We start from the raw sequence: 26632 nt of genomic DNA, 5'->3' as shown, positions 1-26632 counted from the left end.
CCCTTCCAATTCTCTTTTTAACATTAACTATGATAGCTCTGGCTAGTTGTGTTATCCACATAAATGTCCAATTTCTCTTTGAAGCTTGCTAAATTTTTGGCCTCACCAACAACCTGTGGCAATGAGTTCCACAGTCTAATTTTGTATTACATAGAAAAAAATATTTCTTTATATTTGATTTCCATGCCTAACCCAGGATTATGAAAAGCTGCTAGCTGACACTCAGAAGCTGAGAGTGACAGCTGCTCTCAGCATGTAAGCTTCTGCTTCTGGTGGTGTTTCTAGGCCAGGTGAGTCTAGAATAAGGTGGCAAATGTTCCTCAGCGAAAGGTAACGATACTAACTCAGGTGACTGAGGAGTGATGCCTCCTGCTCTGGGGCACATATAGGCCACTTACTGGACGGTGGGCAGAGATGCCTGATAGGGTGGGTTCTGAAGGAGGCATGGAAGAGGTCCCCTGAGTGGTGAAGACGACAGTTGATCTTGCAGTCATTGTAAAAGGGTGCTCAAGGGCAGAAGTGGGGAAAAGTTCCTTCCCAGGAGAGAGCAGAGCTGCAGGCTGGGTGCGGACACCTCACTCATGAGCCCACTCTCTAGCCAGGAGGAGGCCTAACTGGCTGTTTCTGTGGCTGTAAACATGTAATTGCTTCTCCTGATGCTACCCTGGTGCCTAGGAGACATGCAGCTCCCCATATGTCCAGATCTTCAGCTCCACAGCAGAAAGGCAGACCACTGCTAGCTGTAAATCCTCTTCCCCATCCTGATTATGATTCAGATGCCAAATGCCTTGCACTGGGAACAGGGTGATGTAGATATTCATCCCTGTGACTAAAATCCATGAAACTGAACACCCGTGTCTGTGAGGGCTCAATGTGTGGGGACAAGCTGTATTGTCTATTTTGCTCACACAGAAACATCTACACAATTGCACACTTGCCAGGCCCCAGCTCTAAGTAGTTGCCAAACCAGCCAGGACCCCAGAGGCAACTGGTATTCTGCCCTTGCAGAGGAAGAGAAGGGGGAGAGGACATTGGAGGGAGGGATCTGAGCCCATGCCTCACCCCGACAGCCCTCTCCTGGAGCCACAATCCATGCTCCTCATGAACCTGATCAAAGTGGAGAGCTGGGGGAATGGAGACCAAGACCTCCTAGCACAGGAGGTACTAGCTCTGCCCACAGCATTCACATGCATCTCCAACTAGAAGAACAGTATCCTCCTAGAGCAGTGGTCCCCAACGTGGTGCCTGTGGGTGCCATGCCACCCGCCAGGGCATTTATGTGTGCCCGCCTAGTGCCCAGCAGGGGAGTGAAGCCACAGTCCCACACCTGACGAGGACAGAGAACTCGGGCTGCGGGCGCGGTGTTCTCTGTTCCCGGCAGGCACAGGGCCCACCTAGTGCGCAGCAGGGTAGAGAAGCCGTGGCCCTGCTCCTGCCGGGGACAGAGAACTCCGGGGCTGCAGGCACCGGTGTTCTCGGTCCCAGGCAGGTGTGGGGCCCGCCTAGTGCCTAGCAGGGGAGAGAAGCCAGGGCCCCACACCTGCTGGGGACAGAGTACTTCGAGGCTGCAGGCACCGGTGTTCTCTGTCCTCGAGGCTTCTCCCTTCTCTCTGGATTCATATATTAGGTAATATTACATATGATGTGTTTTGTATTAATGTACAAATACAAAATAAGCCTTGAAAAATTGTTGGCGCCCACCACACTCTTCTGAAAACATGAATGTGCTACTGGCCACAAAAAGGTTGGGGACCACTGCCTTAGAGCACATCAGGTGCTATCCATACAGTGCCCAGCACTCCTTCCAAGAGCCAGCACTGTCTATATGTGCTGAGGAGAGGCTGGTGTCCTGAAGAAAATCAAAGCAAGCCAGGAAACTTGCATATCTCCCCTGCTGGCCATTCTGTAACTCACTGCTAATACCCCTGCCTGACTGATTCTGTCCTGAGCCCTCCCCTCTGTGCAATCTGAAGAGCAGCACCCCACACCTGCTTTCAGGGACAGTCATGGGGTGTATGTATCCCACACTGGCCCAGAGACCAAAGGGTTAATACAGGCACTGCCAGCCACTGCTGATTGGATGCCTGACAGCAGGTGGGAGGATAAAAGAGCTGGGAAGCAGAGGGGCAGGGTGGCTACCAGAGGAGTGAGCAGGCTGGAGAAATGAACTCCTGCCAACAAGCTAGTAAAGAGCTGCCCACAGACAACAGCCCAGGCGACAATGAACTGCCTGACAGGCTGGAGAGCCTGCAGAGACCCAGGGAAAGGTAGGAAGAAGCTCAGGGCTCTGTCAGAATCGATGAACCCTGATCCTGCTTATCCAGCTCGAGGGCCCTGAGCTGGTACCCAGAGGCATGGGCGGACCTGGGCTCCCCTCCAGCCTGATAGATCTGGTTTTCAGACTCCTGGTCATCTGCTTCTCTGTGTATTAGTCTGCCCGTCTTGGAGTTTCCATTGGTTCCCATCTGTGATTCTTATTGATTTGTACGGACTGTTATATGCATTATCCTGCATGTGCTACACCAAGCTTGGCTCCACTAGCCCATTCATATTCCCAGCCCACCCCTGCAGAGCTCGCTACAGAACTGAAACATGGATCAACCAGCACTCTCTCTTCAGCCTCCCACCAGCAAGTGTCTAAGATAAAAGCTGCCTTTCTGTACCATTACTCCAGAATCTTCCCATCTTTGTGACCCAATTTTGTGTGCAGAAAACCACACCACAGAGTTTAGACCCAGAACATTCACAGGGCAGGAGTACACATGGATTGCTACCAATTCCCACGCTTATTACTGAAAAAGCTCTAATTCCTTCTGCTTGTCAAAAGCCTGTGAAATGATAAACATCCAGTGACAAGGTGTCAGGACCAATCTGTGCTAATTGCCTTATAACTTGCTTTATAGTCAATGGACCCTTTAAAATGCACATCCTCCACGAACTGTGCTGGTGGGTTGTACAGGGAACAGGCTCCCACATGTTCTAAATGAATCACACTTTCTTGTGGTTTCTGGCTTCTCATTTAGACAGAGGAATGAAAGACATTCATTCTTATGCTCCAACTTACAGAGGTGATGGGCCAGAACATTAACAGAGTCTTACTTGGGTTGGGTGGGAAAAGGGTGCAGCTTTTGCAGTGAATAATCTCCTTCACTGCTGGCATATCTGGAGGATTAGGTGGTGGAACTATCCCCAAGCCAGGCATCATGGGGTTGATAGGTGGGATTCCAGTCATCATTCCAAGTGCAGGATCAAAGTCTGAAATGGGAGAGAATAAGGAAGTGTGTTACTATTTATTATTCCTACTGCAATTGTGCCTAGGCACCACAAACAGGGCCCCATTCTGTTAGGCGGCACACAAACAAATGACACAAAGACAGGCCCTGTGGCAGAGTGCTCGCACTCTAGGATTTAGACCATACATGACAGGTGAGTAAACAGAAAAACATAGGGAGGAAAGGAAGGACAAAAGAGAAGAATATGTGAGTAGATGTGGTACAGCACACAAGTCATTTGGGGCATTAGTTTAACTAAAGAGGGAAAGACTCACAACTAGAGCTATGGGAAATGTTGTCAAAGCCATTTTCTATCAGAAAATTGGAAATGTTTTGCTTTCTCATGCACACCTAGGAAATTTTTTCTATCCTACACACCCCAAACACATATTCTGCAGGTGCAACATGAACCACTACCTTCTCCCAGAAGCAAGAACGGAAGCTGTGCAGAGAAGTTATTATAATTTCCAGCTCAGAAATGTGTGATTGTTACAGCCCAGTGCTTCACTGTTTGCTGACAGGAATACAGCACAAAGGAAATTGACATGGATACTTAATGTGATGGATCCATATACTGCACCAAAGATAAATTCACTAGTGATTCTCCTCCACCCCCAATCTGTGCAGTGATAACAGAGGGTGCTCTTGGAAGCACAGCATTAGACTGCACTCATATCTTAGCCTGCCTCAAATCTTTTCCATCCCAGATGAAAATGAGCTAGATGCTTACATGCCCATTTAGGCAGTCTCTGCTGGAGAGAGGTAGGTGCATTGACATAGCTGTGTGGAGGGAGCCCAGGATGGAACAGCAGGAGAGCTGTAGGCCAAGACTGAGGTTCACTGACAGAATGGTGTGGACATTTTACATGAAGAATATTAGTTTAAAATTAAAGAAAGAAAACCTTTCTGCAAAGAAAACCTGAAAATGTGACCAAAGTGTAGGCAGTGCAGTGTGCTCTTCCTGAGTTTGCTGCCAGCCTGGAACTGCAAAGGGAGAACTGCATCATTCAACTCAACAGGACTTTAAATCGAAACCCTAAACATGATAACTTAAATATCTTTGTTGTTAATTACTGCACTGCTGATGATTTTGGAAGAGAAACCTCCAGCCACACTTCTTGTCTCTCAACTTCAAACTGTGCCCATGTCTCCCCAGGTATCAAAGCCCTAACTCTCTCCCATGATAAGTATTGCTTTATCAATACAAAATTCCTTGGTGCGTGGAGACAGCATAAAACAAACTGGATGCAATATAAAAATAAACAACACGGGGGTCCGAATGCATTATTCATGTTCACATTTAATTCATGTTCACATTTAATTCACTTTTTTTTTTTTTTAAAACAATAACCACTAGAAGATTGCAAAGTCCTAGAATTAGGCTGTAAAATTTAGGTCCAACTTGTGGTGGGGTCCATGAGGTCTTGGATATAGATGGATAAAACAAATTTAGCAAGTTAGAGGATATTTGTGTGTTCAGTTTGTTCCCTTCAGGGTGGTGGACTTCACTTCAACCTGCCTACATTTCAGCTAATTCTGCTCTTCTGAATGATGCGCTGCATGTGTTCTCCTCTGGCCACAAGGTGGCAGCATTTCATGCGCTGCTCCAAGGTTAGAGCACTACTACTACTTTATTTGAAGATTGTTTGGCAGCCCACAAAAGCCAGTCCCTCCGCTGGGCAGGTGGCCTGGATGCTGGCCACTTGTAGCTGTTTCTGGCACAGCTGATGGCTGACTCTGGTAGATGAGTTTTACTTTCTTCTGCTTTATCCTGCCATGTTCTTCCCAGGGCTGCATTTCTGCAGCATCTTGATACATGGCTCAGTTTTGCCTGCCTAATTTGGCTTTGCTTAAATTCAATGCACATTTTTCCATTTATTTTACACCATTCCCAAGATTTTACTGTGACATGGACTTGTACTGACAATGCAGATGTTGGGGCAGCGGAGATGGGCTGCTAGGATTTTGGTACCGAGGAGGGCAGTCTGATACCAGGAGGTGTTTGAAGCTCTAACCCTGGGCAGGTAATCTCTCTCTTCTATCCCGGCCTCTTGTTGGTAGGGGCAGAGGTGACCTGATGCTTTTAAAGAGTTCAGCTCCCAGATCCAGCTCACAAACCCTTAAGAGGAACCAGACACCCTACTTCTCCCCCACACTGCATGGCATCTAACCATAATGGGCAGCACATTAGCTGGATGTTTCTGATAAAATGACAGGTAATGAAATAGTTAATATCAACACTTAGGAAAAGGAAGTTATTTACCCTTTGTAACTGGAGTTCTTTCAGGCATGTGGTCCCTATCCGTATTCCACTGTGGATACAAATGCACTTCATGCACCTGAGACCAGGGTTTACTTGCAAGTAGTGTCCATAGGTTCATGCCTCACTCCTCTTGCTCTGCACCAAGGGCATTAGGGACAGGGGTGGTGTAGAGCAACAGCCTCTCCAGTTCCTTCTCTACCACGAACAGACACAATCTGAAGCAGAGGGAAAGTTGAGTGGGTAGTGGAATACAGAGAGTGATCCTGAAGAACTCCAGTTACAAAGGGTAAATAACTTTCCTTTCTTGAGTGTTGGTCCCTATGTGTATTGTACTCTGGATGACTGACAGGCAGTATGCAGAAAGGAGGAGGGTGCAAGGATGTAAGTGGTATAGCCAGGAGCGGCGACAGGGTTTTTGGCGCCCTAGGCACAGGGCCGGCTCTAGCCATTTCGCCGCTCCAAGCACAGCGGCACGCCACGGGGGGCGCTCTGCCGCTCGCCAGTCCCGCGGCTCCAGTGGACCTGCCGTAGGCGTGCCTGTGGATGCTCCACCGGAGCCACGGGACTAGCGGACCCTCCACAGGCACGCCTGCGGGAGGTCCACCGAAGCTGCCTGCTGCCCTCCCAGTCGGAGCCGGCCCTGCCTAGGCAGGGGTCCTTCCCGCGCTCCCAGTCAGTGGCAATTCTGCGGCAGGGGGGGTCCTTCCGTGCTCCCGGTTTTCGGGGCACTTCAGCGGCGGGTCCTGGAGCGAGTGAAGGACACGCCACAGAACTGCCGCCAAAGACCCGGAGCGTGGAAAGATCCCCGCCGCCAAATTGCCACCGAGCATGGCAAAATGCTGCCCCCACAAATCCTGGTGCCCTAGGCGACCGCCTAGGTCGCCTAAATGGAAGCACCGGCCCTGGGTATGGCTGCTTGTAGAACTACTGTTCCAAAATATGCGTCAGCGGAATAGGATTGGACCAAGGCGTAATGTTTCATGAATGCGTGGATGGAGCTCCATGTAGCAGCCCTGCAAATGTCAATCAAGCAGGGGTATCTCTTGAAGTGATGCTACTGAAGATGCTTGTGCTCTCATAGAGTAAGCCCATACGTCATGAGGAGGAGGAGGAGGAGGAGGAGGAGGATGTGCCAGCTCATAAAAGTAAGATACAACCAGAGATCCACTTACAGATTCCCTGGGAAGAAACAGCTTGTCCTCTGACTCGTTCAGCTGTGACAACAGCCAGCCTAGGTGACTTTCTGATTTGTTTTGTCCTCTGCATTAAAAATGCCAACATTTGTCTTACATCAAGGGAATGTCTCTTCTCCTCAACAGACGCAGGGGGCTTTGGGTGAATACAAGTAAGTGGATAGTCCGATTATGTGAAACTCCAAAGCTGCCTTTAGAGTGAATTTTGGGTATAGTCACAGTGAGACTTTGGCCTTTATGGAATGTAGTGCATTGTGGATTGGTAATTATGGTTCCATGTTGACCTACCCTAGACAAGATGATTGCAGCAAAGAAGGTGGCCTTGACTGACAGGTAAAACACTGAACACATAGCTAAGCTAACACAAAGGTGGCTTGGTGAGTGTAGAAAATACTAATTTAAGATCCCAATGAGGGGCTGGCTTCATCAGTGGAAAAGTTCTAAGGAAACCTCTTAAGAATCTAGACGTGGCTGGGTGAACAAAGACGAGTAGCCCTCCACTGGTGGGCGACACATGCTGATTGTCGCCAGGTGACCCTCTAGCGAACTAAGGGAAAGACCTGCTGTCTTAAGGGTAAGGAGATAATCTATGCTAGCAGCAATACCCACTGTCTTTAGAGACCTATGATACTGCTGGGCACGCACACAGAAACACTTCCACTGAGCTAAATAGCATTTCCTGTAGAGTCCTTTCTGCTGTCACTGGGAACGGTTTGCACAGCTTCAGAGCAGGAGCATTCTAGGTCCAATGCTCACCCAAATACCAAGCTCTAAGATGAAGAGCATCCGGGCTGAGATTCCTGACTGCTGTTCTCTTGAATCAAAGAGATCCAGGAAAGGTTGAATGCTGATGAGCAGACAGATTGAAATTTGCAAGAGACTTGTGAACCAGAATTTTTGGGCCATTTGGGCATAATGTTCCAAAGAACCTAGGGTAGCAGTGGGGTAGGAGGAAAGACATAGTTCAAGCTGTCTGTCCAAGGGAGTAGGAGACCACTGCTTCTGAATTACTGGCCTTGAACTCCCTTGGAGCAGTGTACATTGCACTTCCTATTCTCCTGGGAGACAAACAGGTCCCAGATTGGGGTTCCCCACTTACTGAAGATGTTGTTCACCACTAAGAACATAAGAGACCTGAAGAACACTGGGCCCACACTGGTCAGACCAATGGTCCATAAAGCCCAGTATCCTGTCTTCCAACAGTGGTCGATGTCAGGTGCTTCCGATGGAATGAACACAACAGGGCAATTATCGAGTGATCCATTCCATCTTCCACTCCCAGCTTCTGGCAGTCAGAGGCAAGGGACACTCAGAGCATGAGATCACACCCTGACCATCTTAGCTAATAGCCATTAATAGCTCTTATCCACCATGAACTTATCTAATTCTCTTTTGAACCCAGTTATACTTTTGGCCTTTACAAAATCCCCGGAAATGAGTTCCACAGGTTGACTGTGCATTGTATAAGAAGTACTTACTTTTGTGTTTTAAAGCTGCTGCCTATTGATTTCATTGGGAGATGCTTGATTCTTGTGTTATATGAAAGGGTAAATAACACCTCCTTATTCACTTTCACCACACCAGTCATGATTTTGTAAACCTCTATCACAGGGGTGGCCAACCTGTGGCTCCGGAGCCACATGTAGCTCTTCAGAAGTTAATATGTGGCTCCTTGTATAGGCACCGACTACAGAGATAGAGCTACAGGCACCAACTCTCCAATGTGCTGAGGGGTGCTCACTGCTCAACCGCTGGCTCTGCCACAGGCCCTGCCCCCTCCCCTGAGCCTGCCATGTCCTCCCCCCCGAGCCTCCTGCTTGTCACAAAACAGCTGATCGTGATGTGCGGGTAGAGAGGGGGAGGCGCTGATCGGCAGGGCTGCCGGTGGGTGGGAGGCCCTGGTAGCAGGGGCAGAGCTGATGAGGGGCTGCTGACGTATTACTGTGGCTCTTTGGCATGTACATTGGTACATTCTGGCTCCTTCTCAGGCTCGGGTTGGCCACCTCTGCTCTATCATATCCTCCCCTTAGTCATCTCTTTTCCAAGCTTTTTAATGTCTCCTCAGATAGAAGCTGTTCCATACCCTTAATCATTTTTGCTGCCCGACTCTGTACATTGTCCATTTCATTTTGTTTGTGAGTTTTTTGGGTAACACTGGTCTATAATTTTTAAGAAGTCGTCTGCTTCAGAGATAAAATGTGATATTATGTATTTTGATGTGCTGAATTCAAATATGACAATTAAAACAACTGATTGGCTACTGTTTCTAAGATATTTAAGTTTTTACATTTTATGTCTATGTATATTGTGTAGATAGTAGAGTTTTAATCATAAATTGTAAACCTAGGTCTTTTCATGTGTTTATGGTTGCTTTACATGATAATATTTCACCTGTCCTGTTTATGTAACACTTTAAACATCAGCAAAAGGGTTATATAAATAAAATTTATTATGAAACAAAAAGGCAAAAAACTATTATGTACATAGTTTAGTCCTATTCAGTATCTACTCGGCGCTTCTTGGCTTGTCTCTTGTATTCATTAAATGGAGCATCTCTTGTCACTGTCCAGCAATAGTCTGCAAGCATTGATGGGCTCCATTTGCCCTGATAGCCTGCCAGGAGATTCCACTGCTGTAGTCTGGAGCCCAACAGCTCTGCCTTACTCTTGGGTAGTTCCAAATCCCTGACAAGGTCATTCAGTTCACCTTGTGTTATGAGGTGTGGTTCAGAGGAGGAGGATGGGAGAAAATGTGGGTCCTGTGACATTGATGGTTCAGGACCAGAAGTTTCATCCTCTTCCTCTTCCTCATCTGACTCAAGTGAGAAGGATTCTGGTGCATCAGGAACCGGCAGTCCTTCTCCGTGGGGTACTGGGCGTATAGCTGATGGAATGTTTGGATAATGCACAGTCCATTTTTTCTTCTTTGACACACCTTTCCCAACTGGAGGCACCATGCAGAAGTAACAATTGCTGGTACGATCTGTTGGCTCTCTCCAAATCATTGGCACTGCAAAAGGCATAGATTTCCTTTTCCTGTTCAACCACTGGCGAAGATTTGTTGCACAAGTGTTGCAGCATATGTGTGGGGCCCACCTCTTGTCCTGATCTCCAATTTTGCAGCCAAAAGAAAGGTGATAGACTTTCTTAACCATAGCGGTTATACTGCGCTTTTGTGATGCAAAAGTCACTTCACCACAAACATAGCAGAAGTTATCTGCACGGTTCACACAAGTACGAGGCATCTCTGCTCACTTTGGCTAAACAGAAATGTGTCCCTTTGCAAAATCAAACACTGACAAATAAGAGAGCACGACACTGTATGATTTCTAGAGCTGATATAGGGCAATTTGTTCAGCAGAGTGATGTAAGCTTCGTTATGATTGCATCATCCATGACTTCTAGGAATAACATGATGTAATTCATATCATGTATGACGCAATACCAGCTTCAGACTGCATCATTCATTGTTTTGCCTAAAAAGCAAGTACTGTCCAAACCCAGTCACAGATTTATTCATAGATCCAGTCAAAGATGTATTTTAGTCATTTCTGGTTTAAATTGAGATCCCTTCCCTTTATAACTCACTTATCCTCCGCCATTCCCAAGACAAGAGTCGTATATACTGACCCAATAGCATATCTTGAAAACTAGAGCCAATCAACAATTTTAAGCATCATTTTTGTTCTCAGTGACCCAGAATTAGTAAACTTGGACTACGTTTATTTCAGAAGCATTTTGGCTGTAGAGCAGTGTAATTGGCGCTGGTTTAAGAGAATGTAGCTCATGTTCCCTCTCTGAACTCCCTCACAAAGCTCCCGTTTGCTGCTCCTGGTCACACTGATTTAGGAACCCACAAAATTTGTTGTGATTGCCATAAAATTTGACAGGCGAGAGGAGCTTGGGCTCATGGGAAGTAGGGGCCAGAGCTGAAGGCAACACGGCTTGAGCTCGCAGCACCACATTCTGCACCTGCAAGATTGCAACTCGGGTCCACAAGGCTCCCATTATCCATGTCAGAGATAGTGGCCTTTGTAGGATCCATGCTTGCCGTAAGTTCCCTTATTATTGGTGGGGTTTTTGGACTGCTCAAACTGGCAGAGTCAGAGATGGGGTAGTCATGCCTTGTGGTTGGAGCAGGAGTCAGGCTTAGTGATTAGAGCAGGAGTGTAGCCAGGAATAGGAGCCCAGAGTCAAAGCCAGAGTCAAAGGCCAAGTGGCGGAGCTGAGAGTCAGAAATGAGTTACCATGAGTGAGGCAAGACAGGGGCAAGGCTAGGAACAAGCCGGCACAAGAGCTATCATAACCATTGGCAAATGCTTTGAGCAGCCATTGAACTTCAGAGCTGGTCTTCTGCTTCTTCCAATCGATCAGGTGGTGTGGCCAATCAGGCAGCCTACTACAGGCCAGCTGTGCTCATTAGATTACCCAGAGGCTGGCTCTGCAGCAGGCCCTGCTTCCTCACACTCTGTTAATGTGGCTTGCTATGCTCTGCATAGTGAGAAGGTGGAGCTTTTCGCCAGGACCAGACTCAAGCCACTGCTGGATTTCTGAACCGGTACACACAGTCAGACAGTGCACTGGTTCTGACTGGTGCTGAATCCAGATGTGCAATGGAAATCACAGATGCTTTGTGCAGTCTTATAATGGGTATGCACAATTCCACACATGAGGGGAATGAAATGGTATTTGAGGCTGTTGTGTGAGAGAGATTTTGGAAAACATATTGGTATTGTGCATCATGAGTAAGGCTAAGATTTTGTCATGGATATTATTAGTAAAAGTCACGGATAGGTCACAGACAAAACAGAAAAATTCACTGAAGCTGTAACTCATCCCTAACTTTTACTAAAAATGTCCCTGACACAATGGGGATCTACGGATCCCCACACTACTTCAAGCAGGGCAGCTGCAGGGACTAGGAGCTGTCTGTGGCAGCTGGGAACTGTGGGGTACCTCTCCCACCTGCAGCTCCCAGCATCCACAGGGGCCAGGATCTTCGATTCCTCCGCAGCAGCTTGGAGCTGCCTGCCATCCCTGGTGGCTGCAACAGCCAGGAGCTCTGGGGTTCCCTGCCATCTCCCATGGTCCAGAGCTCAGGGGTTCCCCCACTACCGGCAGGGAGCACGGGGTCCCCAGCTGCTGCTCGCCAGGAGCTGGGGGAAGGGGTGTCTTCCACTGCCCCCAGCGGTAGGGAGCTGGACGGATTTACCGCCACCCCCACAGCTTCTTCTGCCAGCGGGCAGCAGGGGAACCTGCAGCTCCTGACCATGGCAGGCTGAAGTCACGGAGGCCACTGGAAGTCACAGATTCCGTGACTAAATTGCAGCCTTAATCATGAGTTCTGGAAACACTTTCATGAAGAGTATGAAGGCATGTTCTGTATTTTATTCAGCCTGAAAATGTGCTGCCATTCATAGTTTATGAATTACTGAGATGATAATTTGTAGGTTTTTATTACGAAACTTTCACATTGGATGTGTGATGACATTCATTAAGGTTTATGCCACTTGTTTAATTATGTATAATAAAACTTGTTATTGATTTGCACACAAGGCTACAAACATTTTATTTTACACAGGTATTTACATACTGTACCAACCAGTAATGCAGACCAGCTGCCATCATGGCGTGGAGCACAATGGTATAACTGAACTTGGTCCAAAACCAAAGTCCATGCTCTCCTTGTTTTTTCTCACAGGTCTTGCATGTGTGGGCCACACCTGGACAGCAGCGGATGCACGTACAAGTTACATTTGTCCATTCCATGTGCTAGTATTTATCTAGTTAGAGCAGGACTCAGGTTCTGACCCACCCTCTAGCAGGGTCCACGGGCCTGAGTTAAGAAGGCTTCCTGGCCTAAGTCAGACTAATTTCTGTCATGGACAGAACGGAGTGTGGCAAAGCACCTGCTTCACCTCAGCAGGCTCAGTCCTTTTTAGCCTTGGTGACACAGGCTTGGGCAAAGCAAAATCCTTTCAGGTCGCACAGGGTCTGGTGATCCCTCCCTCAGTCAGTCCCTTGTGCTGGGTTTCTCCCCTTCTGGGGACAGAGTGCACTCTTCCTTGCTGGAAGGGTTCAGGGTCTTGCTGCACCTAACTTGCCGGCTGCTTCTCTCACTCTCCCCCCTGCTTCCATACCAGAGAGCGTTTAAAAAGGTCTCCAGCAGTTGCGGCCAGCTGAACCTAATTAGTTCCCTGGTAACTCCTTTTCCAGCTGAACCTTATTTCCCCATGGCTCTCTCTCCTCAGTGGACAGGGAGAGGCCTTTTAACCCCCCTGGGACTAATTAGTACCCCTTCCTTTGTAGCCATTTGTCCTGGGTTTGCCACAGGAGGCTTAGGCTTGAACCAGAGTTCAAGTGTGCTGTGTAGATAGACGCCTCCATTAACCCCTGCCCTCCTCTATCATTTAACCCCATGCTATTTCCTCTACTCTGCCTTGTGTCTAATTGATTCAAAGCTTGTTCACTGCTGAATTAACTCATCAGCAAACCATTATTGGCTCAGTTCCAGAGCATCAGTATGAAGCAAGCAGTGAACAGCTTTGCTTGTGGCTTGAAAGATGGCTGCTGCAGCCTTGGGCTCGCCACACACACAACTCAGCCAATGCCTCTCACTCCTGACCTCCTCATGCCTGCTGTTCCAGTCTGAGCTTTTATACTGGGCCCTGTGTGGTAACTCTTCCAGAGCACGGGCAAGGGAGTTGAAATGTTATTAAACACCCATCAAACTAAACTTAAGTTCATTTTTTAAATCAGCACAGTTTAGACCAGGGGTCGGCAACCTCCACTTCCATTGGCCGGGAACAACAAATCACAGCCACTGGGAGCTGTGGGGGGCCATGCCTGGGGACGGTCAATGTAAATAAAATGTCTCATGGCCCGCCAGTGGATTACCCTGATGGGCCATGTGCCAAAGGTTGCCGAACCCTGGTTTAGACTCTGGCCTCTAGATAAGTCACCTTGCACAGCCTGTGCATTTTAGGCATTCCTCACCTTTGTGGGTTTTTGAGGCAGAAATAAATATCAATTTAGGTAAACTCCTCTAAATATGTCCTCAGTGCTGACAGCAATTAGCAAATTAATGACAGACATAGCATCAATTAAGTTACATACCAGGCAGCAGCGGCTGCCCTGCCATTCCCATCGGTGCCATTCCTAGATTGTTCATCGCAGTGGCCCATGCAGTGAGGTCCGACATAGGCAAGCCCATTGGGGTGGAGTCTGCATTCAGATTTCTAACACCATCTGCTAAAAGGAGAGGTTGATTAATTTTAGCGTTTGGAAACTTGGTGCTCCGCCTGTTCCTCTACAGAGCAAGCATTACCCAACAAGGTTCTGCAGTATCTACACCAGTGGCTCTCAACCTTTCCAGAATATTCTACCCCTTTCAGGAGTCTGATTTGTCTTGCGTATCCCCAAGTGTCACCTCACTTAAAAACTACTTGGTTACAAAATCAGACACAAAAATACAAAAGTGTCACAGCACACAGTTACTGAAAAATTGCTGACTTTCTTATTTTTACCATATAATTGTAAAATAAATAATTTGGAATATAAATATTGTACTTACATTTCAGTGTATAGTATATAGAGTGGTATAAACAAGTCGTATAAAATTTTAGTTTGCACTGACATCACTAGTGCTTTTTATGTGCATGTTGTAAAACTAGGCATCTAGATGAGCTGATGTAGCCCCGGAAGACCTCTGCGAACCCGCAGGAGTACATGTACCCCTGGTTGAGAACCACTGATCTGCACCAACAGTGACCTTGATCCCAGCACCAACACTGTACCACTTGGGAAAAGAGCTGCTGCCATCATATGCTGTAGAAGACTTTCCAAAGAAAAAAAGGTTGGTGTCATCTCCATGACTAATACACCTATTAGTTTCAGGTGTAGCTCCTCCATTGTTCTTGAGAGTTGCTCACAGAGCCCTTGTAGATGTGCTGTTTTGTGGCGGCGGCAGCCTTTTCATCTTCTGACAGAAGCATAAAAACCAGGGCACAGATCCTCAGGGGTTGTAAACTCACATAGCTCAAATAAGGTCAAGGCCAATATACATCAGCTGAGGCTCTGGTCCCTTCCCATTTGGAAACATTTATTTCATATTAACAGAAAAAATTAACCACTTTCAGTATATTTCCCTTCATGCTGGAAGTTGTGTGTAAATTTTTAACAGTGAGGGTAATTAACCACTGGAACAATTTACCAAGGGTCATTGTAGACTCTACATCACTGACAATTCTTAAATCAGGATTGGGTGCTTTTCTAAAAGATCTGCTCTAAGGATTATTTTGTGAATGTTCTATGGTTTGTGTTATACAGGAGGCCAGACTACATGATCACAATGGTCCCTTCCTGCTTTCAAATCTATGAATCTGTGAACTTGCTCAAAGGCTCTGAAGACGAAAGGAAGGGCAATAATGGGGAAGGAGAGATGGCATTGAGGATAGGTTTCTCCAGTCAAGTGATTCAAGAGCAAAAGGAATAGGAACCAGATAAGAGAGATCAGTTAAAGGAGAAGGTGGGAGGACCAAAGATAGGGCCGGATGGGGCTGAGGGCTTAGAGGGACATAGTAACAGACCTCAGCAAAGAGACTAAAGAGGAGGAGAGTGCAGAACTACACAGAAGAGGGCAGTTTATTCCTCCGCCCCACATTGTGTACAGCATAATGCTGAAAAGGCCTTACTCTTAATTGCATAGTGGTCCTCTTTATAACCATGCACAATCCATGCTGAGGGCAGTCATTTCCCATTGTTCATAAAGATTCCAAGTGCCAGCAAGTCAATCAGCATCACAAGACAGAAAGCCCATATAACTAAGCTAGGCCAAAGTCATGAATTTATAGCACCTATATATATAGAAAAGAGAGTCATGTGGTGACAAAGCATCACATTTCATGTCAAAGGCATACATATATGAAGCCTGCTATATGCCAGTGCTCTGTTGTTCATGTTTACAATATTCCATCCACTAACTTTACAAGTATAAGGCCTTCTTCAAATGTACGAGGCCTTCAGCATATGACTGAACTTTATGCTCTTCTGAAAGAGTGATGGAAAAGATATTAGTACAGCACTGGGACTCTGAATTTAAATTGTCCCAAGGGTGTGGGTCACTTCCCAAGATTATTGCTGTTGCAGGGGCCTTGGGCACTGGTGCACCTCAGTCCCTCCTATTCTCTACCTGTAGCACATAACAGTCTAGTTCCTGTGGGCTGTGATACTTTGATGTCACTTCAGTTGTTGGGTTCAGCATATGAGTGGCTGGGTGGTACTGGTGGCCTGTGGTATACAGGAGGTCAGACTACATGATCTGGTGGTCTCTTCTGGCCTTAAACTCTATGACTCAAGCCATTCAAATTATTTCTTAAAGCTGTTAGAAAAAGCTTTCATCTAGAAATAATACAGCTTCCAAACTTGGTATTTGGGAAGGTGGGAGGCTGACAGAGCTATTGGGCAAATGAAGGTAATTCTAGTGACCTAAATTGTGAATGCTTTGGAATGTTTTGGGTTTGTTTTGTATACTGGAACCTTTACTTTGAATTTTCTGGTTTTTAATATTAGGTCACTGCTGATAAATCTCTGACAGACATTGAATTGGTATCTAATAATCTAACAATACTGAAATGTTATAATTTTATGAACACTGTGCGTTACCTAGCCACTGAAGTGGAGTTATTGTGTATTGGGTTATAAGACCTCCTTATACGAACATGTTGTTCAAGCTTAATAGGGGGTGATGAGTAAAACAAGCAGGAAAAGAGCACAATAGATCAAGACAAGCAACCTCCCAACACACAAGGAGGGCAATTACAAGACAGTGACTCCTGGCTCCGGGTTGAAATGACACAGCTGTTCTGCTAATCTGGGAATGAAGAGATCAAAAGAACCTTTAAAAAGCCCTTCTCAGGAGAGGAAGGAGAGGGGAGTGTCAATTGTTGGGTGGACAGGGTGGACACAGAGAGAGGCCCAGCAGAAGTGTTCAGACCAATTGGCATACATATAAACTGGTTTATTGCTATTATAGTTCTTCTCTCATTGATACAATTACCAATAGATTTCCTATTTTATTTTCCAGATATAACATTATTTCACATAAAAGAAATAGAAGACAAATGTTCACTTTTATTATTTATTTTATAGCTGTCAAACAACATTCTTATTTACTTATCCGTCTATTGGCAGAGGAAAATGCACACACAAGTGGATTCATTTACCTTCATTTACATACAAGGTATGTCTTTACATTCCTATCTACCTAACAGCAGCAGCAGTATTTCTTAGGATCTGTGGAATGAGGAGTCATCCCTGAACTGTAGCCTGCTCAAGCAACATGCAGTGAGAGCAGCAAAGAATCCTGTGGCACCTTATAGACTAACAGACGTTTTGGAGCATGAGCTTTCGTGAGTCATTCCTGCACTAGGCTCCAGCCAATCCACAAGCCAGGAGCTAGTCTAGGGATACTCCGACCAGGTATATAAACCTCAAAGGTAAAACAGCAGTTCAGTCTGCTCAGCATCACTTCATGGTTTGGAACTCTCCTCTGCCTGACAGTGGTGACAGATTCCACAGGGTCCGGTCCTGCTCTTGCTCCAGTGTTGTCCCCAGTCCTGTTCCAGCCCTGATCAGCTCCAGCCTAGCTTCCAGCCCTGCCCCTGCCTTCTTCCAACCTTGCTCCTGACTCCCAATTCCGGTTCTGACCCCCAAGGCCCGAGTGCCACTGCTCTGACCACTAGGCCTGAGCATTCTTATCTCAGTTTCTGACAGGTTTCAATTAATTGTCAATATGAAGTCAAAGGAGAATTTTCCATAACAATTTAGTTTTCCCAATTATATGTTTTTTTCCATTTTTCATGGCTTTTCATTTCTCAGAGAAAATTGTAAAGTTTCATTATTAACCTGTCATCAGTAAAAATTGGTATACAAATTAAATAAGTACCTTGCATTTATTTCTATTCACCATCTATTTTACTATCATAGAAAACTACAGAAATGTGCTTTCTGAAACTTTTTTGAACATTAAATTAAGGTTGATCTTGGACTTTTTTCCCCTTCAAACTATACAAATCTAGGATATAAAAAGAGAAAGTTTACTTTTCCACTTTCATTTCTAAGAATAAACCATTACTGATATTCTGTATATTCCCTGTTACCATCTAAAAATCACATTACCACAATTCAGTAATAACCTGCTATGGAGCCTGAACTCCATCCACTGCTACTTGCAAGAACACTGCATGATTTGGAAAACTAGTGTGGAAATCAATGCAACTTCAGCAAATATAATATAGCCATAGGTGGAATGAAAAAGAGAATAATGTCTGGAAAAAGAAAGATTAAGAAACCTAAACAAACATTAGCTGGTAAATTGACCGTGTAGTTTAAAGCTTTTTGAATTGGGGACCCTCTGTCTTCCTCATAACATGGGCTGTCTCTTTCCCATTCTACCTGGCCGAATAGGAATATTGCCTTCCCTGTGGTTGCAATCCTACAAAAAAAGGATCAATGCATGTGGGATTCAGTGTGGGTATTCTGCAGATAGTGATACATGCAATCTGAGCAGCACATGGCAGGCTTGCAGAGCTGAGAAAAGACCCACAGTTTTCAACTCACAATTTTACTGAGAGTCTCATAATATTTAGTGTTTTTCTTAAAGTCCCGGTCCCTGGAATCATGAGATTACATAAGAATCTCAGCTTTCATTTTTTCAACGATTTGGGAAATGCTGGCCTAGATGATCAGCAGAGATCTGCTTTGACAAAGTGATACATTCTGGCTGTTTTGGAATAAAATTCACATTAGTCTTGAACTCTGTTTAAAGAGTTGTAGATGCCATTTGACTAAGGTGACCAGATAGCAAGTGTAAAAAATCAGGGAGTGGGGGGGCAATAGTTGCCTGTATGAGAAAATGTGAATTCTGAAAGCTCAAAGACCAGAAAGCATATGAAAGGCACTCAACATTTACTGTGTTTTAATATCTCATGATTTTAGCCAGTCTCATAATTTTGGGGGCCAGAGTCATCATTTTTGAGTCACGATTTCAAAACGATTAACAACACACAGGGTGTTGGAGTCTGGCACATCTACTTCTCCAGATGAAGACACCCTCATATCTGTATATAAATGGCAACTAGCCTCAATATACAGAAGTGAAGGGAACACACAGGAAGCCACGACCAATTTTTCACACCAATCTGATCCAAAACAGAAAACCTACTGCGGGCTAATCCAGCCTTGAGCATGTACCAAGCTGTGATTCCAGTTATTTCTAGCTATCCAGTGACAAGTGACAGAAACAGATCCCCCAGTAACTCTGAATTACTGACACAGCAGGAACTAAAAGCTACTTTGCTTTGCCATTTTAAGCAGAAGCCTCAGTTGTTTCCTTCAGATACTCTTCCCCAGCTAAATACATAATGTTTCTGTCTGGCTCACTTGCGGGAATGTTTGTTCTCTTTCTCTTCTTGCTTGACTCCCCTCCATTCTCAACTGCACTTTCAGAAACCAGAGGGCCAGTAGTGTTGGTAAACTGCAGAGGTCCGTTGTTAGTGGCAGGATCAAAGGACAGTTGACTTAATCCTGTAAAAGAGAAATAACTCATTAGGGGGATATTTTCAGATTTTTGTGATCTTCATATAGTATCTCAGAAATTGGAGAAGAAAAGACGCCTCAGATACCATATACTGCATGCCCTGAAGGGCTAATGCAGGATTCTTTCCCTCATTCTGTTCTCCAGGGATTTGTCTGATAGCTATCACAGCAAGCCAGGATTGAATGAGTTCCCCCTCCCTGCCCTGTTGATGAACTGGGGGAAAAGACATAAGGAACTGACTGTATTTGCATAGACACATTTACTTTACTCAGGTCAGAGGCTCCCCAGCTATTTACTGGCAGGACCCCATTTTAATTAACTATTTTTTCCCCACGACCCCAGATAGCATGATGTCATTTGGCTATACATAATGGTATCCTCTGCACAGCATATTCTCATACATATGGTGTGTGACATCCTGCTGTGTGGACACCGTTATGTACAGCCAAATGACATCCTCCATGAACCTTGACTCGTACACATGCATGGAGCACAGTGGCATACTGCGCATACTTGGGATCACCTCACCACCTATACTGATGGTGTGACCCCACTTGAGATTGTGACCCATGGTTTGGGAAATGCTGGCCTAGATGATCTGCAGAGATCTGCTTTGATAAAAGGATAAATTCCGGCTGTTTTGGGTTAAAATTCACATAAGTCTTGAACTCTGTTTAAAGAGATCTAGACACCATTTGACTAAGGTGACCAGATAGCAAGTGTAAAAAAATCAGGAAGTGGGGGGCAATAGTTGCCTATATAAGAAAATGCCCCCAAAATCGGGCCTGTCCCTATAAAATCAGGACATCTGGTCACCCTACATTTCACCCTCCCCCTCCAGTGTTTAAAGATGGATCTGATCAGACTAGACGCAATTTAGAGTCCTTATTTCAGTTCACTGATCACAAGAGCTGAAATCACAGATGAGTGGTCTACTGAACCTTACACTTGATGTGGGGACAGTGATGCAGTGAGAGACAGTACAAATCATACAGAAGCAGTTGGGTTCCCCACTAGCCAGTGAAATCTCTAAAAACTGGGCTAAAGGATGGAATCTCGGAACACAGCATTGCATCAAGAGGCAGGGACGTCAGCAAATGGCAAGCAATGGCAGCGAGAGCAGTGTTAGCAGCAGCAAATGGGACAGTGACAGAGACAACAGTGGTGAGACGGTGCAGCAGCAGAACCACAGAATCGGGGCGGTAGGTTTGCAGAAATTTTGGTGGTGCCAGAACCTGACCCCCCAAACTCCACCCACCCAAACTCCGCCCCCACCTGCCTAAGGCTCTGGAAGGGAGTTTGGGTTGGCGGAGGAGGTCTGGGGTGCACGCCCTGGGCTGGGGCAGGGAATTGGGGTGCAGGCTCTGGGAGGGAGTTTGGGTGCAAAAGGGGTGAGAGGTTGGGCTCTGGGAGGAAGTTTGGGTGGGGGAGGGGTTCTGTGGTGCAGGCTCTCGGATGACGTTTGGGTGCTGGGTGCAGGCTCTGAGATGGGGCAGAGGGTGGGGGTTCAGGAGGGGGTGAGGGATGCAGGCTCTGGGACGGAGTTTGGGTGTAGGCTCTGAGCTGGGGCAATGGGTGGGGATGCAGGAGGAGGTAAGAGGGTGCAGGCTCTGGGATGGAGTTTGGGGACAGGAGGGGTGTGTGGATTAGTGGGAGGAAGTGCAGGCTCTGGGGAGTTTGGGGATGGGAGTGGGTACAGAGGGAAGGCGTGCACGGGTGAGGGCTGTGGCTGGGGATGAGGAGTTTGGGAGGGATCTCAGAGCTAGGGCAGAGGGTTGGGGTGAGGGCTGTGGGCTTCATGATGCAGGACAGGGCTCAGGGCTGAGGCAGAGGGTTAGGGTGCCGGGGGATGATGGCTCTGGCTGGGGCCAGAGATGAGGGGTTTGGGGTGTGGGAGGGGCTCAGGGCTAGGGCAAAGGGTTGGGGTGGAGGGGAGCAGATTCTGGGGTGGGGCAGAGCTGGGGATGAAGATTTTGGGGTGCAGGCAGGCTGCCCCAGAGCTGGGGCCAGAAAGGACTCCCCCCCTCAGCCCTATCCTCACCGGCAGCAGTGAGCTCTGGGGGAGGGGCCCCCTTCTCTCCCCGGCAACACTCACCCCGCACCACTGTCACTGCACACGCTGCTAGGGCCCCTCTCAGGTCCAGGAAGCCCCCTCGCCTCCTCTATGGTGGGTGCCGGGGGGGGGGTGGCTGCCATTACATGTGCACCTCCTCCTCTGCTGCTGCCCCTCACTGTAGCCTCACTGGGGGTGAGGGATGGGGCTGCCCATTGCCCAGCGTGGGACAGGAGCAGTGACTGCAGGCAGGGGGGCCCCCTGTGCTGGTGGAGGGTCCTGCCAGAAAATTTAAGGGTCTGAGGTGGAAGGGCATGGTAAAGGCAGCCTGCCCTGCCACTAGTGGATAGGAGGCACTATGACCCTGCAGCAGCAGTTGCTGCTGGGAGGCAGCAGAGTGGAGTCACCCTGGAGCTGCAGGGGAAGACAGGGACACTCTGGAACCAAGGGGCAGCAAGTGGGGCCGGGGGACACTCAGGAAAGGTGTGGGGGGGGAGTGGCAGGTGGGGCTGGGGACGAGACCCAGCCCCAAACATTGGTGGAGCCAGGACCCTGAATGTTGCTGGAGCCTGGGCACCACGGGCCCATACAACTTGCTGCCCCTACGCAGAACCATTTGGCAAGTGGCTCTTGAAAGACAATGGATGCCAGAGTTTCATTACTGGACTCCATCAACCTGGAGGTATCCAAGGATATCAGCGCTGCTCCCTCTGGGCACAGAACCGCTTTGGTAAGTGGTTCTCCAAAGACAGGACCGGACCCTCAATACTAGATTTTCTTAACCTAGAGATGCTCGATGGCCAGAAACTCTTTGGCAAATCGCTCAGAGTCAAGGGCTTTCACTCCCCCTTGTGTACCTCTGGAACCTTCCATGAGTGGGGAGACAAGGAAGTCTCGAAGCCTGACTCAGGCTTGGGTAAGGTAACCACCAATCCCCAACTGGGAGGGACAGTCCCAAAATACAGAGTTCAAGTCCTGGTGGCAGAGTGTCAGCATTGCTTCTCTGTGGGGGTTAAGTGGCTCCAATGGCTACGACTCACCAGATCGTTCTGGAAGCTTGTCCAACAAGTTGGACTATGCAGAGGCCTCTCAACTGAAATTCCGCTACATGAAGCGGCACTAGACTCTGAGTTTGAGAGTTTTGCAAGAGATACTCAGTTATGTACCTATCACACAGCTAAACAACAAAAGTCTAAGGGGCAATGTGAAACAGCGGAGCAAAAGCTGCTAGGAACAGTATGAGACTGTTCACAGTGGAGTTCATCATGGAGCACGGTGGAGTTCATCTTCCCTCACTGCTTTCTGCTATGATGTATTCCAACTTCTTCATTTACAAGTGTTTACATGTGACTAGAATCTTGGCAAGGATTCCAAGCTAAACCATGCATGGTCTGGACAGGTGGCCGGCTATTATTTCAGCCCCTATTGCGTAAAACGAGTGTTTGATTTCAACACACACTTAAAACACCTATAAGGTTGAGCTCTGATATTCCTATTGTGAGGGTTAAAGATCACCATATAAATGTCTGAAACCTCATTATAAATACCTGAACTTTGACAGGTCATGAAGTTCACAAGCAATAATATGTTATATATAAATGCAAATGATTTGCAAACTCTGGGCTAAAGGAAGCAGTGCCTTTTCCTTGTGCAGAAGAGGGATGATTTTAGGTTTAGTGCACAAAAACTACAGCTAACTACGAAAATAACTATGCAGTAGCATTCAGAAACTCCAATCAGGATTGGGACCCTACTGTCCTAGATGCTGTACAACACATAGAAAGACAGAGTTCCCACCTTGTATAGCAATTTGTCACTTAAGAAATATGGTGACCTAATGCAAAACAAACATTTTCCAGTGTCTGTGTGAAAATGGCAAATGGAGCTTACCAAGAGAGAGAATATTTTACTTCAAAACAACTCAACCTCTCTAACTCGTAAAATAGGCTGGAATTCTTTTCAGAAATCTGCTTTTCTCATGGTACCTGCACTAAAAATACCAGGGAATTGTCCCATCACTGCTCTAACATGGGGAAGCTCCAATTTAACATTGGTGGGAGCTTTTGTACAGAATACCATCCCATCTTTGCACCAGGAATGAGTTTCTTCCTAAAAGTGGGTGGGGAACGAGGCCCTGCACCTCTGTGGCCTTGCCCCTGCCCCTCCTCTTCCCCTCAAGGCCCTGCCCCTGGCCAAGCTGGAGCCAAGGAGCCTGGGCCCCTCCCCCTGCCTAGGATGGGAGGGGCCCCCCAAGAGCAGCCCCTTGCCCATGTCCTTGACCTCCTCCCAAGGCAGGTGGAGGATTGGCAGCTTCCCACAGCTGCCCATGCGGCTCTTATCCTGACTCCAGCTTGGCCTGGGGATGGGGTCTCGGAGACCGAAATGCTGCAGCCAGGCCATGGTAACAGCCGTCCAAGCAGCTGTTGGGCAGGAGGTCCGGGGGGTGGGGACAAGGGCCAGAGGCTGCTCTCAGGCCCCTCCACCCCAGGCATGTGGACAGTCCACATCTCCCCACAGCTGCCCAGCTTCTCTGGGCCGGGCTCCAGCTTCCAGCCTGGCTGGGGCCAGGCCTCAGGGGTAAGAGGAGGGGAAGGGCCAGTGGCAAAAAGTGGATGGGCCAGGCCCATCCACTTTTAAAAGTGGGAGGACCATGGCCCCTTGCCCACCCCATATCGATGCCCCTGGTTTGGATCACCATCTAGATAGTGTGCACCAGTGAAGAGTTTATTAAATTCCATGTGCATTTTATATAACAACCTGATACATGGATTGTGCCAGCTCTTTTCCAGGCCCAAAATCCAGAGTTTGGTCAAGTGACCAGAGTCCTAGCAAATAGTGAATAGCTAAGAGAAGCAGAATAAACAAAAGATAACCTTGCTTTGCCAAAATAAGCCTAGTCAGCAAATTGCCAGGTACTGGAGCTGAGAACTAAATAATTGCGTCTTATTCAAAGTTGCACATTGAACAAAGAAGCCCTGTTTCGGTTGTTAGTTTCTTTTCCAGGGAGATGTTGTTCCCACATATCCAACCTTGAGTTTATGAAAGGTTGGCACAAGTCAGTATAAGATATGGTCTCCTCCCAGCTCCCTTTCACAGGGATGAATGCCTGCCTTAAAACACAAAGGGGACAATCTTTATTGTCATATACTTCCACTATTTCCTTGCTTTAACCCCTAGAAATGTACCTGTTGAACAATCAAAGGAGTTGCTTCATTCCTATGAACCCCAAATCAGAATTCAACATATATATTTTATACTAATAACATTTAATTAATACTGTGATAAAATATTAACTTGAGACCCCATGGGCAGAGCCATTATGTGACCTGTTAACCATTGGCTAATGTGCTATCTTGTCTTGCGACTGAACCTATCCCAGGGTGTGGAACTGCCTACCTCGTTACTTTCCCTTGCCCATGGAAAATCCATATATTCCATTGTAACAGTGTCTCTGAGCCTACTAAGCAAAGTGACACTCCACCAGAGCTGTGCATAATAAACTCCTATGCTTAACCTCTACACAGTGTGGATTTATGTTCCTTCAACCAGGCAGAGTAACTTTACAAAATGCATACAGAATGGGGGACTCTATGCTGGGAAACACTGGCTCTGAAAAAAACTTGGGAGGTCAGTGGATAATCAGCTGAGTTCCCAGTGAGACGTTCTGACCAATAGTGCTAATGCAATCCTAGGATGCATAAACAGGGGTATCTCAGGCCATGTCTACATCTAAAATTTTGCAGCGCTGGTTGTTACAGCTGTATTAGTACAGCTGTATAGGGCCAGCGCTGCAGAGTGGCCACACTTACAGCAACCAGCGCTGCAAGTGGTGTTAGATGTGGCCACACTGCAGCGCTGTTGGGCGGCTTCAAGGGGGGTTCGGGGAACGCGAGAGCAAACCGGGAAAGGAGACCAGCTTCGCCGCGGTTTGCTCTCACATTCCCTGAACCACCCTGCAAACCGCAGGGAAGGAGACCTGCTTGTTCGGGGAACGCGAGAGCAAACCGCGGCGAAGCTGGTCTCCTTTCCCGGTTTGCTCTCTCGTTCCCCGAACCCCCGAGCAAGCAGGTCTCCTTCCCTGCGGTTTGCAGGGTGGTTCGGGGAACGCGAGAGCAAACCGCGGCGAAGCTGGTCTCCTTTCCCGGTTTGCTCTCTCGTTCCCCGAACCCCCGAGCAAGCAGATCTCCTTCCCTGCGGTTTGCAGGGTGGTTCGGGGAACGCGAGAGCAAACCGCGGCGAAGCTGGTCTCCTTTCCCGGTTTGCTCTCGCGTTCCCCGAACCACCCTGCAAACCGCAGGGAAGGAGACCTGCTTGCTCGGGGGTTCGGGGAACGAGAGAGCAAGCTGGGGAAGGAGACCAGCTTCGCCGCGGTTTGCTCTCGCATTCCCCGAACCACCCTGCAAACCGTAGGGAAGGAGACCTGCTTGTTCGGGGAACGCGATAGCAAACCGGGGAAGGAGACCAGCTTCGCCGCAGTTTGCTCTCGCGTTCCCGGAACCACCCAGCAAACCTCAGGGAAGGAGACCTGCTTGCTCGGGGTTCGGGGAACGCGAGAGCAAGCTGGGGAAGGAGACCAGTTTGATTACCAGAGGCTTCCTCAGGTATGCTGGGATACCTGCTTATTCCACGGAGGTCAAGAAAAGCGCTGGTAAGTGTCTATACTTGATTACCAGCGCTGGATCACCAGCGCTGGATCCTCTACACCCGAGACAAAACGGGAGTACGGCCAGCGCTGCAAACAGGGAGTTGCAGCGCTGGTGGTGCCCTGCAGATGTGTACACCTCCTAAGTTGCAGCGCTGTAACTCCCTCACCAGCGCTGCAACTTTCTGATGTAGACAAGCCCTCAAATAGGAGTAGATAGATTATATACCTCTGTATTTGGCATTGGTGCAACCACTGTTGGAAGACTGTATCCAATTCTGGTGTTCACAGAAAGTTGACAAATTGCAGAGGGTTCAGAGAAGAGCCACGAGAATGATTAAAGGATTGGAAAACATGACTTATAGTAACAGTCTCAAGGAACTCAATCTATTTATTTTAACAAAGAGAAAATTAAGAGGTGATGATCAGTTTATAAGCATCTACATGAAGGACAAATATTTGAGAATGAGCTCTTCATTACAGCAGATAAAGGCTGGAAATGTTGAAACTAGACACATTCTACCTGGAAATAAAACACAAATTTTCAATAGTGTGGGTAATTAACCATTGAAACAACATTCCAAGGGTTGTGGTAGATTCTCCATCACTCAA

General features: G+C 47.3%; 1 protein-coding gene across 6 annotated transcripts in view; it reads right to left on the bottom strand.

The window, feature by feature from the left end:
- Window positions 1-26632, bottom strand: part of ENOX2 (ecto-NOX disulfide-thiol exchanger 2) — a 150573-nt gene that overhangs the window by 82005 nt on the left and 41936 nt on the right. For 5 of the 6 annotated variants that reach the window (XM_030574514.1, XM_030574512.1, XM_030574517.1 and 2 more), the window contains 3 exons: window positions 19169-19312; window positions 13844-13978; window positions 3100-3255 (listed from right to left, as the gene is read on the bottom strand). In XM_030574514.1, the coding sequence (XP_030430374.1) occupies window positions 3100-3255; window positions 13844-13978; window positions 19169-19312 (435 nt within the window). The remainder of the gene's footprint in view (window positions 1-3099; window positions 3256-13843; window positions 13979-19168; window positions 19313-26632) is intronic. The other variant, XM_030574516.1, reaches the window with a different exon arrangement.

This window comes from Gopherus evgoodei, chromosome 9 (genome assembly GCF_007399415.2).
Source record: "Gopherus evgoodei ecotype Sinaloan lineage chromosome 9, rGopEvg1_v1.p, whole genome shotgun sequence".
NCBI classification, from domain to species: Eukaryota; Metazoa; Chordata; order Testudines; family Testudinidae; genus Gopherus; species Gopherus evgoodei.
The sequence above is the reverse complement of the archived record's forward strand: the minus strand, read 5'-3'. Positions and strand labels throughout refer to the sequence as shown.